The sequence below is a fragment of the Colletotrichum gloeosporioides genome (assembly GCF_011800055.1).
Source record: "Colletotrichum gloeosporioides strain Lc1 chromosome Unknown consensus_100, whole genome shotgun sequence".
In the NCBI taxonomy this organism is placed as follows: domain Eukaryota; kingdom Fungi; phylum Ascomycota; class Sordariomycetes; order Glomerellales; family Glomerellaceae; genus Colletotrichum; species Colletotrichum gloeosporioides.
Genome location: NW_025544745.1, coordinates 106389 through 119136, shown reverse-complemented (window position 1 = coordinate 119136; position 12748 = coordinate 106389). Strand labels below are relative to the sequence as shown.

Sequence of the window (12748 nt, the reverse complement as noted above, 5' to 3'; positions counted from 1 at the left end):
TGATGAAATTCATTGAAGGAATGACGTTCAAGGAATTCTCATACTCCAGAAAGCACGACAGATCATCTCACCTAGGTGCAGCTGCATTGCGCGACCTCTATGTACTCTCGAGCTTCGAAAGGGTCAGCAGCATCATCTCCCTGGCGTAAGCATACTGCAATGTTTTAACGCATACGATAGTTCAATATTACTGGTAGGTTGTTTAGGACGTATCATAAACTATCAAACTTGGTTCCCTTAGCGGCATATGTACGTAATCTATCAAGAACTGTTTGCTGACATATTTCAACCACAGAAGAAGGAAATCCAAATACAACCTGTTCGCTGTAATTTTATATGATCCTTGGGAAAGATTCAGCTATTCACAGAGATCATCCATGGGACCTATTCACCTGTTATGGATTTGGGCCCATGCCGGTCTGCCTGAATTCGATGCGGTTGCAGCTAATTCAGACACGTCATGTTGGCAAGTTTTACTTTAATCTCATCATTAGTTTCATCAAAGAGCTAAGGGGAAAATTCAGGCATTCTGGTCTCAATCCAGCCCATCTAGGGAGCGAGCATAGGATTTCAATGCCTACAAAGAATCTCCGGGGAAATTAAATCGTGCGGGCTCCACTCTCCGCTTCGGGTCGGCCCAAAAGTCCACGATCGGGCTCCACCGTGTCCCCGACTACCCCGGTCCCATCGGAGGAAAGCACCGACAGCAGGCAGTTCATGGACATTCTAGAATGAGCGAAGAACGCCATGCAGGAAAACGCGATGGCTCGGCACGAAGCCATGTGACGGGATTTAACGGCCTCGTGATTGCCGCTTGTGCCACGTCGTCTATTTGACAACGCATCAACAGAGTAGTTCGGACGAGAACGCTCAACAAATCCATGCTTTGACTTCCCCAGGTTTCAGCGATGTTTCCGGGGCAAATCCATTTAGGTTCAGCCATGTGGAGCTAGTAGAATGAGGGGGAGCACAACGGCCAAACGATAGTCCGGTTGTACAATGTCGACTAAATTGGCCTAAAATACATCATTGACTTGCGGGCGTCTCGGCCAATTGACTCTCGCCCTGTCATCCCTTCCCCCCAACACTCACCCCGGATCGCCCAACACCACCACACTGGAAGATCACTCTCATCCGTGTTAGCGCCAGACATCTCCAAAATGAGAGGCAAGGGCACTTCTTCAGCAGTCATTTCTCTCACCGACGGTTATTACAATCTTGGGTCCTTCGGTCGAGTTGTCAGCAGTACCAGCAAAGATGCCCAGCTCTGGGCCAGTCGCGGCCTAACATGGGCGTATGCATTCAACCACGACGAATCTGCACGATGTTTCGAACGGGCTATCAATTTCGACCCCTTTTGCGCGATGGCGTATTGGGGACTCGCCTTCGTCCTCGGCCCTAACTACAACAAGCCATGGAAGGTGTTTGACGGCGAGGACCTGGCTATCACGACGAAGCGGGCTCATCATACCATCATGCAGGCGAAGGCCCATTCTGCTAATGCATCGCCTGTCGAAGTCGCTCTCATCGATGCGCTGATCTGCCGATACCCTCAAGAAAAGCCCTTAGAGGACTGCTCGAAGTGGAACGAGGACTACGCCCTTGCGATGGATGAAGTGCTCAAAGCTTTCCCCCACGATCTAGACGTGGTCGCCCTCTGGGTGGATGCCACGATGAATGTTACACCTTGGAAGCTGTGGAACTACAAGACAGGAAAGCCGACTCCTGGGGCCAGAACTCTCGAGATCAAAGACGTGATGGATCGTACCTTCAAGCTTGAAGGTTCCCTCCGACATCCCGGCCTTCTCCATCTGTATATCCACTTGATGGAGATGTCACCCACCCCGGAAGCAGCGCTCACAATTGCAGATAACCTGCGTGGTCTCGTCCCGGACGCGGGACACTTGGAGCATATGCCCACTCACTTGGACATTCTGTGCGGGCAATATCGGCGCGCCATCGCCTCAAACTCGGACGCTATTCGTGCTGACTCCAAGTACCTCGCAAAAGAAGGCCCACTCAATTTCTACACGCTCTATCGGTCCCACGATTACCATTTCAGGCTGTACGCCGCCATGCTTTGTGGGCAATCCAGAGTCGCCCTCCAGACAATCGAAGAGCTTGAGTCAACGATCTCCGAGGACCTTTTGCGGGTGAAATCGCCACCCATGGCTGACTGGCTTGAAGGCTTCCTGGGTATGCGGATGCACGCACTCATTCGCTTTGGAAAATGGGACGACATCCTTCGCCTGAAGCTTCCAAACGACCCTAAGCTCTACTGCACAACAGTTGCCATGACCCACTACGCCAAAGGTGTTGCCCTTGCTGCGACGGGACGGGTTGGGGAGGCCGAGCAGGAGCGTCTGTTGTTCCTAGAAGCTCTGAAGCTTGTTCCGATCTCGCGGACGGTTTTCAACAACACTTGCCAGGAGACGCTCGCGATCGCGGAGGCAATGCTCGACGGCGAGCTAGCTTACCGCAAGGGAGACTATGATGCCGCCTTCGCACACCTGCAGAACTCCGTGGCGAGGGATGACGCCCTGCCATACGACGAGCCCTGGGGCTGGATGCAGCCAGCACGCCACGCGCTCGGGGCTTTGCTTCTGGAACAAGGCCGCGTTGAAGAGGCAGCCTCTGTCTACAGCGCTGACCTTGGAATCGATGAGACATTGCCGCGTGCGCAGAGACACCCGAACAACGTATGGGCGCTTCATGGCTTCTATGAGTGTCTCATGAAGCTGGGTCGAAAGGATGAGGCCATGATTTTGAAGCCTCAGTTGAATTTGGCTCTGGCTGTGGCAGATGTGCCAATCAAATCGTCGTGCTTCTGCAGACAGAAGACGGTTGATTGACACATACGGATACTGAGCCCGCCATCTCAGCGGAAACTCAGTGACACCATGATCCATGCCAGGTTATAACATTAGTTGCAACAGGCATGTCAGATATCGAAGGCGCCAAGTGAGAAAGCAGAGATTGAAACATGAATAAGAGGTTCAGGGGTTTGAACATAAAAGGATATGCATTCACTCAAGACATCTGGTAAGAATGTACATAGCGTTACAGAGTATTTCGTCGAATTACATCGTGCATTTCTAACTACAAAAAACATGACTCCGTCCTAGTGGATGTATCTAAAGTTGGGGTGAAGGTGTCCCAGGATAGCAACCTCGTCCTCTGGCAACCGTAGTCGATAGTCACGGTCGCCTCGTTCGCGCCTTTTGTTCTCCCATGTCTGGTAAGCTACCAGACTCAGAGACGCAACGATCACTGATGCCGCCGTAGCCGTGTTCAGACTGTTGCCGGTTCGGTATCCCGTCTTGGCATCTGTGTTAATGTAGCTCCATGTAGCCGCGATGGAACCTGTAAGGCAGGCATCGTTAGCTTGGATCATAGAAAGTAGTAGCATACCAGGCCGAGGAACTCACCAATGTTTGATATCCCAGAAACCGCGGCATTTGCGACGTTGCGCACTGTGTCTGGAGCGGCGTTGGCCAACGACCAGCTGATCACCAAAACTCCAAACCCGTAGCCCCCCGCCGTGTTGATGAAAATGGCAGCGTACCGCGCCTGCACGTTCTTCGAACCCAGCCAAATGGAGTAACCGATTACATTCAATGTCGCGCATCCAACAATTGCATAGCCGTGCTTCCGCGTCTTCATAGTGATATATGCCAGGCAAAGCGCGAAAACCATACCTACCAAAGGTGGCGGGACCGACAGTAACTGAATCCCCACGGTAGAACGGTCAGGGTAGTTGAGTCTCAGGATTGTGACAGTGAAGATTGAGAGACCTTGAACAGTAACCTGGTTGCATGTATACATCCAAGTGCACACAAGGACATTGACGTTCAAAATGCCACGCTTGATGAGCTTCCAGCTGATGCGCTCTTTGTGTTCTCGGATAGCAGGCTGGTCGTGGAAGATACGTGCCATTGCCAGAGCACGTTCGTCTTCGTTGAAGATGCGCGTCTTTGACGGGTCGGCTGGAAAGAGGTACAGCGACAGGAAGCCGACACCTATGGTGATAATACTAAGGCCATATTGTCAGCAAGAGCGTGGCGCATGTGAGTTCATTGAACCAACCCTTCGACCAGGAAAATATTCCTCCATGAGTGGGACGAGCCGATTCTTCCCAGAGACAACAGTCCGGATGCCAAGAGACCTCCAAAGGCCGACGCTAGTCCAGCCGCTCCAAGCATGAAGAATGATACTCGGGTGGTCACCTCATTGCGCCGGTAATATCGTGACACAACATAGGACAGCCCCGGGAACTGGAAGGCTTCTGTAATTCCGAGGAGGAGTCGGATTGCGAAAAAGCTCGCTTCATTTTGAATGAAAGCGGTTGCGAGAGTCACGACACCGAAGGCGATACAGCTCAGAGGCAACACTATGTTTCCGAACCTTTTGACGCTTAGTGACGCGGGGATGTCGGCAAAGAAGTAGATGCCGTAGTACAAACAGGCGCCGATGTTGAAGCCGTAGGTGCCCAGCCCGAGGTCCGCTTCCATTCCCGCAACCTTTGCATTGCCAAGGTTCGTTCGATCAAGGAAAGTGAAGAAATACAAGACAAATATCATTGGCAGGACGCGAAGGTCCACACGGCGGAGGAGCTTTGCTTCAGCGGCAGGATCGATGACATAGTTGTGAGCTGCCTCTGGGTCGACATGTGTACCCGAAGGAGTAGTGATTGAGACGATGTCTGCGTCGGTCTTCATGTTGGATTCCGACATTGTGGTTGGACATGAAATGATAGTCGTACGTTGCGTGAGCGAGTCATAGCATAGTGGCCATCGAAGCCGCTTTTCAATGCTTCGTACATGATGTGCTTATCGAAAATCTAGTCGAGTGCAATACCCGCTTTGCCGCTACACCACCAGATGTGTGTCTCGGTTGGAATGGAACACGCCGTACAGAATCGGATAATGGAGGTATGGCTGTACTGGCGATGCAACCCAAGTCTCATCAGCCGCTCGGGCGGGGTAAGCCACCTACTCGAGGGATACCAAGCTGCAGGAGCAACCTTGCCTCCTTGAGTAACATATACCAGCTTCAACCGCCATACAGGAGGAACAATAGGCTATCACTTAGTGTCCACGCCCGACTTATCGGTGCAATGTGCTTGCACAACGGTTACACAGCAGCTGCGTGCTGATAGTGACTGAATAGGGGGCATTATATGTTTCCTAAGTTCACGGGATTTTCATTCGCTGAGAGGCTGCCAAGGTTCTGAGGGATGCACTTGCAGATCAGGGCAAGGTGAGATGTGGGGGCTGTTCTCCAGTGGCACGGCCTCAAGGGCAATAATTCTGTCGGTACCTCAAATCTCCAGTCCCTTAGAACTTCCCGATGCATCTCGGGCGATTCAGAGATATGGTTCGGAGGACATTGCTGATTCTGATTCTTCATTCGACGTTCTACGTCTTCGAACATGGTGGTGGCATTTCACAAGCCACAAGCGATCGGGTTCAAGCGATAAAGGATTCCATTAAGTGATCGAGTTTGGAAGCGACAAAAATGCTGCACATGGGTGCTATCAAGCGGCTAATGCACCTTGCATCTTTTCCGATTCCTTATCAGAATAGGATCTCGGAATGTTGGTGTGATGATAGGAAGCAGTTGTCTTGGCCAACCCCGCATCTCAGCTTTCGGAATGCAACACCAACCACACTGCACTCTCGCAGGAGGGAGGGACAAGTGAAGGGAAGGAGAAGAGAAAATTAAGTTACCTTACAGTCATCAATACGCAGATGTTAAGACACGCAAACATTAAGGGCCGTTTGAATACCGATCCACTTGTGAGCATGTCTTAACTTACGCTAAGCAACTCGTTTTTGGGCACATTGGATCTGAATGAGTTACGGAAATAAGCGGCTGTCTAAACGAAGATGATTGGTAGCTGTGCATCTCAGCGTATGTAAAGTCTACGTAACGTTTTCAAAAACCGCGTGCAAGTATCTTTGTTAGTCGTTCCGCATTTCCCATGTCGGAATGCTTCTGCTCCGTTTGATATATCAATGGCGGAAGCGAGCCGGCAAACATACTTTCCGTGTAGCCTTTCTCTCCGCCCCGGTCAGCGTTGATGGCGTCTTCCGCACTCATGCGTTGACGATGTGACGCATGCGCAGTAGTGTTGGTATTGAAGGACTACTGATTGGTGGCAATGTTGCCAGGGTCAGCACGATGCAATTTGGCTGACCCCCAAATGGAGGGGGTTTACCATGGGCTTCCAACCCAAGTATCAACAGCTTACATCTCGGTTTTTTCTTGACTTTAATTCACGGTTAATGCTTTCGGCGCCGGATTTCCTCAACTGAATTTAGCTCCGCTTGTCAAAAGAAAATGATCGCTGATATGTGAGTGCACCTGGAACTTGATGGATTGGTTGGCTGGTCAGCAAAACGAAAAGCATCAAAGTTCCCTCATTGAAACACCATTATCCTTGACTGAGCATTCTGGTTAAAGAAGCTTCCTCTTCGAAATATGCTAAGAGATTTTCTAGAGAAACTTACTCTGCTTCGTTCGCCTTCTTTGAGGGCCTCTACGAGGTAAGGTGCTCATGTTTTGTCAACAGAGAATGTAGAGTGACGATGAGTTTGGACATGCCTGACCACACGTTGGGCGGAAAAACTTCAAAGAAAGTTGCTGATTCCTTCTAGGCAGGCGTTTCACATGTATTTGTCAACCTAGGCTCAGATCACCCAGCTATCATGGAGGCTTTGGCACACGGCGCACAACTGAAGGGAGTCAAGTTCCCCAGAGTCATCACTTGTCCTCATGAGGTGAGGTATTCATATCAACGTTCTTGGTTATAGACGCAGTAGCTCATTACACAATCCTGCTAACGTATTTCTCAGATGGTTGCCATGTCGATGGCTGATGGGTTTGCTCGTGTGACTGGAAAGCCGCAATGCGTTCTGGTTCATGTAGACGTGGGGACCCAGATGCTTGGGTGTGCGGTTCACAATGCATCGGTGGCACGGTGCCCTGTCTTTGTTTTCGCGGGCCTATCTCCGTTCACACTTGAAGGAGAGCTACGCGGATCCCGGACCGAGTATATCCACTGGCTACAAGATGCTCCGGACCAACGACAGATCGTCTCACAGTACTGTCGATACACAGGTGAATTCAAAACCGGCAGGAACATCAAGCAAGTTCTCAACCGCGCACTACAGTTTGCTACTAGCAATCCGAAGGGACCAGTCTATGTAGTAGGCGCTCGGGAAGTCATGGAGGAGGAGATTGCTCCATACAGCCTCGACCAAACGGCTTGGAAGCCGATAGCCCCCACGGCTTTACCCAATGAAGCTTTGGATACGATCATATCTACATTGGTTCAGGCCAAAAAGCCCTTGATCATTGTGGGCTATACGGGACGTAATCACGCGACAGTGCCAGAACTAGCTTGCCTGGCCGAATACATTCCAGGACTTCGCATACTCGACGCCTTGGGGAGCGATGTTTGCTTCCCTTACTCTCATCAGGCCTCCCTTGGCGTTCGTATAGGTCGTGACGCAAGCATCGAGGAAGCCGATGCCATACTCGTCATTGATTGCGACGTACCTTGGATCCCGACACAATGCAAAGTTCGAGACGATGCCAAAGTCATCCACATTGACGTTGACCCCTTGAAGCAAAATATGCCGTTGCATTATATCCCAGCATTTCGACGCTATCAGGCAGACTCCGAAACGGCCTTGCAGCAATTGAACAGCTACGTAACTCAAGACTTGACTTACTCTCAGCTGTCGAATCTTCCATCTCATGCGAGTCGACGATCTGAGCTCGAGGAGGCTCACAAAATTCGAATGAAGCAACTTGACGCTCTGGCAGAACCACCGGAAGACCAATCGCAGCATCCCACAACTTCATATCTCGTCTCCCAACTGCGCAAGATGTGTCCTGAGGAGACCGTATGGTGCGTTGAGGCCGTCACGAACGCTCCGAAGATTTACGATCAGCTCAGGGTCGATAGACCCGGCCATCTCATCAACTGTGGCGGTGGCGGGCTGGGTTGGTCTGGTGGGGCGACTCTCGGCGTAAAACTGGCTCTTGATTTCATTGGAAAGGAGCGTGGAGAGAAAAATTTCGTGTGCGAAATTGTTGGAGATGGCACGTATTTGTTTGGCTGCCCAGGAACAGTTTATTGGGTGGCTCGCAGGTACAATCTCCCTACGTTGACGATCGTATTGAGCAACAAAGGTAAGGCATCACAAATTCATTCTTCGTCCTGCTTCAAGAATCTCAAATTCTTTTTGTTTTGGTCCCCTAAGACGATGGCGAGGTCATCGGTGATGAAACATGAACTGATAAATATACGGCAGGTTGGAACGCCCCTCGCAACTCGCTCCAGCTGGTGCACCCTTCTGGCTACGGAGCTGCTTCATCGAACGAGGACTTGAACATATCGTTCTCACCGACACCAGACTACTCCGGTATTGCTAAGGCAGCATCAGGTGGTCAAGCTTGGGCTGGGGTGGCGAGCAGTGTTCAAGACTTAGGAGAGATGGTTCCCGCAGCAGTTGAAGCTGTGAAGAGTGGGATATCAGCTATTTTGGAAGTCCGTTTGAACGGATCCTGGTAGCAATGTTCATGCATAAGTGGCCTTGAGCCCTTTCTTGTAGGGAGAATTTCAGGGTGAAAAGTTTTGATCAACAGAAGGCTTGTCATGCGGTTCACTTCACGTGTGAGAATTAAAACTTTCGCCAAGAAGAACACCAACCACTGGCAGGACCTTTTCAGCCTAAGTAGTGGATCAAATCACGTATTTAAACGTTGCAACAGACTCAATACACCCCAGAATGCGCCCGGTCTCTATTGGTACCGCATTTGTTAGTAATATTACAGCCATCGTCCGGACTGTCGGCCGGTTTCGGGGCACCGATCCGGAGCGCTCCCGGGAAGCGGGGTACGGACACATGCATGGATCCATCTGCCAACAACGTCAGCAAGCACGCTCGAAATCTCAACTGGAAAAGCACTTCCGCATCCTAGGCCTGTTATTAGTTTGCTCACCGCATGGACCCATCGGTGGCTGAGCATCACACAAACACATCACACCGAGATTACCAACGACGAAGAGGACGCAAGCGGCACAGTCTGTTTCACTGATAAACACAATTGGTCAGTACCCTGCATGTCCATTACTGATTGGCCTGCGAATGGAGAGCAGGGGACCGTAGGAACGTTCCGTTTCCGATTCCGGTTTTCAATATCACCGATAAGATTAGTCGAACACCAAGCCGTTAGCTCATATGCAAGTGTCCTCACTGATCAAGTGTGCCGCATTATTGCGGGACCCCTTTGGCCATGTCCTGCACCAGTCTAAAAGTGGGTGGTCGCAATCAAAGCACTTTTTCAGACCAATTAGGTATGAAAATGGAGAATTTCCATCGGCGTTAAGAATACTTGTGCGCATTGAATCACATAAGGGTGTCGTCGAGAGGTAAATGGCGTCCATACCTTGCTGCGCTCTACCCGTTGTATCAGATGCCCCGTCATCTAGTGCATCGGCTAGCCCCATCTGCAGACTGCAAGACTGGGTTCCAGATAACAGTGGTCCAGGATCTTTCAATCTTCGCCATCTCGCAGCTTTATGGGTATCGAATGCAAGGCAGATGAGGTACAGAATACAAGTTTACTGGTCAACGCAGAAGCCATCATGGTTGTGAAGTCTTCTGTTAGTAAACGAATACGCGTGTCACGGTGTCAATTCCCAAAAAGCGGCAACTATACTCGCTTGAAGGTGATGGAAAGTATCTCTCAGCTGTGTCACACCCTTAGCCGCTCTTTGTAGCATTCGCTTGACTATTGGGCCGACTTGAAGTCTCCAACATGTTATCCGCCCCGTGGTGCTGGTTGCGCCACCCCCGCAAAGCTCGACACCCACTCCATGCCGTCTGTTATCTTCAAATATTCCCATTCTCCACAATAGTCCTACTTCGATTCAGTACGCTGTAAATAAGTAGCGTTTGGGCTTTCTGGACAACAGGCGCAGCTTGTGCTGCAATTCCAACACTCAGCGGCAAATGCTGACTATCATGTACGACATTCGCTCCACCAACGCAGACAACCATGCAGCCGGCAACAAGCGTCGCGGCCCTCAAAATAAGCCTGAGCCGATGAAGAAGAGAGCACCGTACGCGACTCGGGCTTGCGATGCCTGCAGGCGACGAAAGGGTCGATGCTCTGGAGATATTCCTTGCTCATATTGCATCTCTCGTTCTCTCGAATGCGATGGCTTATCGTATTCGGATATCGAAGTCAATGTGCCAACGAGACGGCGAAGTTTGGTAACTCCCGAGCCTTCTATAGCTTCAAGAGAGTCGAACGCACCAAGCAGCTCGTCAGCTTCAGGGCCAGGTAGGCGGCCACAGCCATCAGACGCGTTTGACAGGCAACAACAGGATTATGGATCTTTCTCCGAGACAAGGTGAACAAAGTTGAAATGCATTCGCAGCTTGTCGTAAGCGTTATGCTGATATAGGCCTACAGCATGCTCACTTCTCTTGGCGAGCTCGTTAGCAAGCTTCAAGAACAAATTGGTACCCTGTCATCACGCGTGGAGTCGGTCGAGAAGCACAACACTCCCACTCACAGCTTCAACACAAATTTAGACCAACCCCATCAGATCGACAAAGCAAAATCTCCGAGTCATGGCTCAGACATCCAAGCCTCAGAAGTCGAGTCTTCCCCAAGGCAGCGTCTCGCACGTCAAACGATCATTCGCAGGCGCTACTGCGGGCCAACATCGCCAGACTATAGTTTGAATGTGGCCCAGATACGCATGAAGCAAGGTAGCTTCAGCCATCAGTCTAGCCAACCACGTCTCCCTAGTATAGAGGACTCTCAGTCAGACGATGAAGAGTCGGAGAATGGCTCAGGATATGATTTGGATGAAGGTCCTTCTGGCCAAGATCCTGGCCGCTCTCTAACGAGGCTGATTGGGTTTACACGACATCTCACAAAGCGCCAAGCTACGCAGCTAGTGTCTACCTATCAAGAGGTTTTCGGTGACTTCCATCCCATCTTAGACATCCAGAATCTCGTCGGCCAGCTCGACAGGCTCTACCAACTCAATGTTCACACTTACGCAACCGATCTTTCCACAAATTCGAGTTTCAGCGAAGTTATCGACGAATCGTCGGTACTGATCATCAACCTCGTACTCTCCATTGCGCTTTGTGCTGAGCCAACTCAACATCCAAGTGTTGACGTGCCCGGGGAGATTTACTCCTATTGTCGGCAAAACATTGAAACACGACTAGTGTCCTTTGTACCTCACGTGAACAATGCAGTGATTGCGATTCTAGTGGTGAGCCAGGGGCCCCTTCTATTTGACTTAACCTTGGTAAGGCGTTTTAGCTGACATGTCCTGCCAATAGGGGACTTATCAATTTTTCCGAGACGATGCGCGAACAGCGTGGAGAATGTGTGGAACAGCAGGCAACATACTTCTTGAGCTTGGACTTCATAGTCGCGATGTTCCTGAGCACATCCTAGGATCTGAACGCGAGCGAGTACAGGTTATTGCTGTCATATGCACAACGATCGTGTTAGACAGGCAGTGGAGCGCGGCTACAGGATTGCCAACCCATTTTCAAGAGTCGCATTTCCACCAAGCTATGAAGTCGTCCGTTGAATCTCCATATCTTCGAGCAATGGTGGCATTCATGGCACTCAGCGACAAGTTTACGTCACCAGTTGCTCGCAGTGCCGCAACAGGTCAGCCGTATGATGAAGATGAGACTTTCGACATCCTGAATTTCCAGATTGAGCAGTGGAGAACGAATTCTGTGGAAAACTTTGACCTCAGACAGCACGAGGTATTCGTCATGACCCCAATCCGCCGCATACCATCTTGGGCAGTCCTTCTCAACCTAAGAGCCAATGCAGCCCACAGCATGCTTCTTCGCCCCTTTTTCTTCACCAACAAGCCGACACCTGGCAGCAGGAAGAACATCCCGTCCGCCTTGAGGCTTTCAGCTGAGTCGATTAATATATTGTCGAAGCTGGACAAGGCCACGGATGTCTACCGGAAACAACAGCCTTTTTACGTCCACCTACTCGTTAGCGCATGCGCTCTCATGTCCCTCGTGATTGCCCACGTCGCTCAAAACCACAGCACTCTAGCCCCTGATTTGCCTGAGAACTTTTCTGACACCGTGGGCAAGAGTTTCAGGAAGGCTCTCAAGTTAGCAAAGGCATACAACGGCGCTTCACGAGCGTCTCGCAAGTTGTGGAAGAGACTATTACTCATGCGTGAACCTTTGATGCAGCTCAAAATTGTTTGCGATGACGAAGAGCGCCCTATGCGAGTACCAAAAAGAGGTGAAACCCTCAACGATGCATCCTGGGCAGCGAGGCTGGGCAGCATGCAGACTAGGGTGGTTACACAGTCTGCACAGCGCCTGCAGGACCCATTCTCATTGGCGACGTCAACGATAGAGTCGAGAGTAGCAGAAGGCGGACTGCCGAATAACGACATCAATATCGAAGGTAACGCCGCAAGCAGCCTTTATCCATCATTCTCAAACGACTTCATGCAAGATTTGCCGTTTCTTCCCGGTTCAGTGGATGCAGCCAACTCCGGCTTTGATGGAAGTATTGGCAGTCCAGCGGCGGTATTTGGAGGGACTGGATCAATTTTCTGCGACTGGCCACTTGTGGACAGTCAGACATTCTTCTCGGAAGGGGAACTTTTGTACGAGGAATGAATTAACCGGCGTTTAAACCCTTTTCCAAATAA

At 50.7% G+C, this 12748-nt stretch overlaps 4 protein-coding genes across 4 annotated transcripts; 3 read left to right on the top strand and 1 right to left on the bottom strand.

Annotated features, from left to right (window-relative positions):
• Positions 1 to 1160: 1160 nt before the first annotated feature.
• Positions 1161 to 2852, top strand: GCG54_00008148 (uncharacterized protein; the record flags this gene model as incomplete). Its single annotated transcript, XM_045408120.1, has 1 exon — positions 1161 to 2852. One exon carries the CDS (start codon positions 1161 to 1163, stop codon positions 2850 to 2852), a length of 1692 nt encoding a protein of 563 aa, XP_045257425.1.
• A 269-nt stretch (positions 2853 to 3121) lies between these two features.
• On the bottom strand, positions 3122 to 4733 carry GCG54_00008147 (putative transporter; the record flags this gene model as incomplete). The annotated part of the gene is made up of 3 exons (XM_045408119.1): positions 3122 to 3363; positions 3429 to 4033; positions 4087 to 4733. The coding sequence occupies 3 exons, from the start codon at positions 4731 to 4733 to the stop codon at positions 3122 to 3124; spliced, it is 1494 nt and encodes a 497-aa protein (XP_045257424.1).
• A 1609-nt stretch (positions 4734 to 6342) lies between these two features.
• GCG54_00008146 (uncharacterized protein) lies at positions 6343 to 8584 on the top strand (the record flags this gene model as incomplete). The annotated part of the gene is made up of 5 exons (XM_045408118.1): positions 6343 to 6356; positions 6452 to 6548; positions 6660 to 6782; positions 6858 to 8202; positions 8325 to 8584. The coding sequence occupies 5 exons, from the start codon at positions 6343 to 6345 to the stop codon at positions 8582 to 8584; spliced, it is 1839 nt and encodes a 612-aa protein (XP_045257423.1).
• A 1456-nt stretch (positions 8585 to 10040) lies between these two features.
• On the top strand, positions 10041 to 12716 carry GCG54_00008145 (uncharacterized protein; the record flags this gene model as incomplete). The annotated part of the gene is made up of 3 exons (XM_045408117.1): positions 10041 to 10387; positions 10495 to 11314; positions 11385 to 12716. The coding sequence occupies 3 exons, from the start codon at positions 10041 to 10043 to the stop codon at positions 12714 to 12716; spliced, it is 2499 nt and encodes an 832-aa protein (XP_045257422.1).
• Between the last annotated feature and the right edge of the window lie 32 nt (positions 12717 to 12748).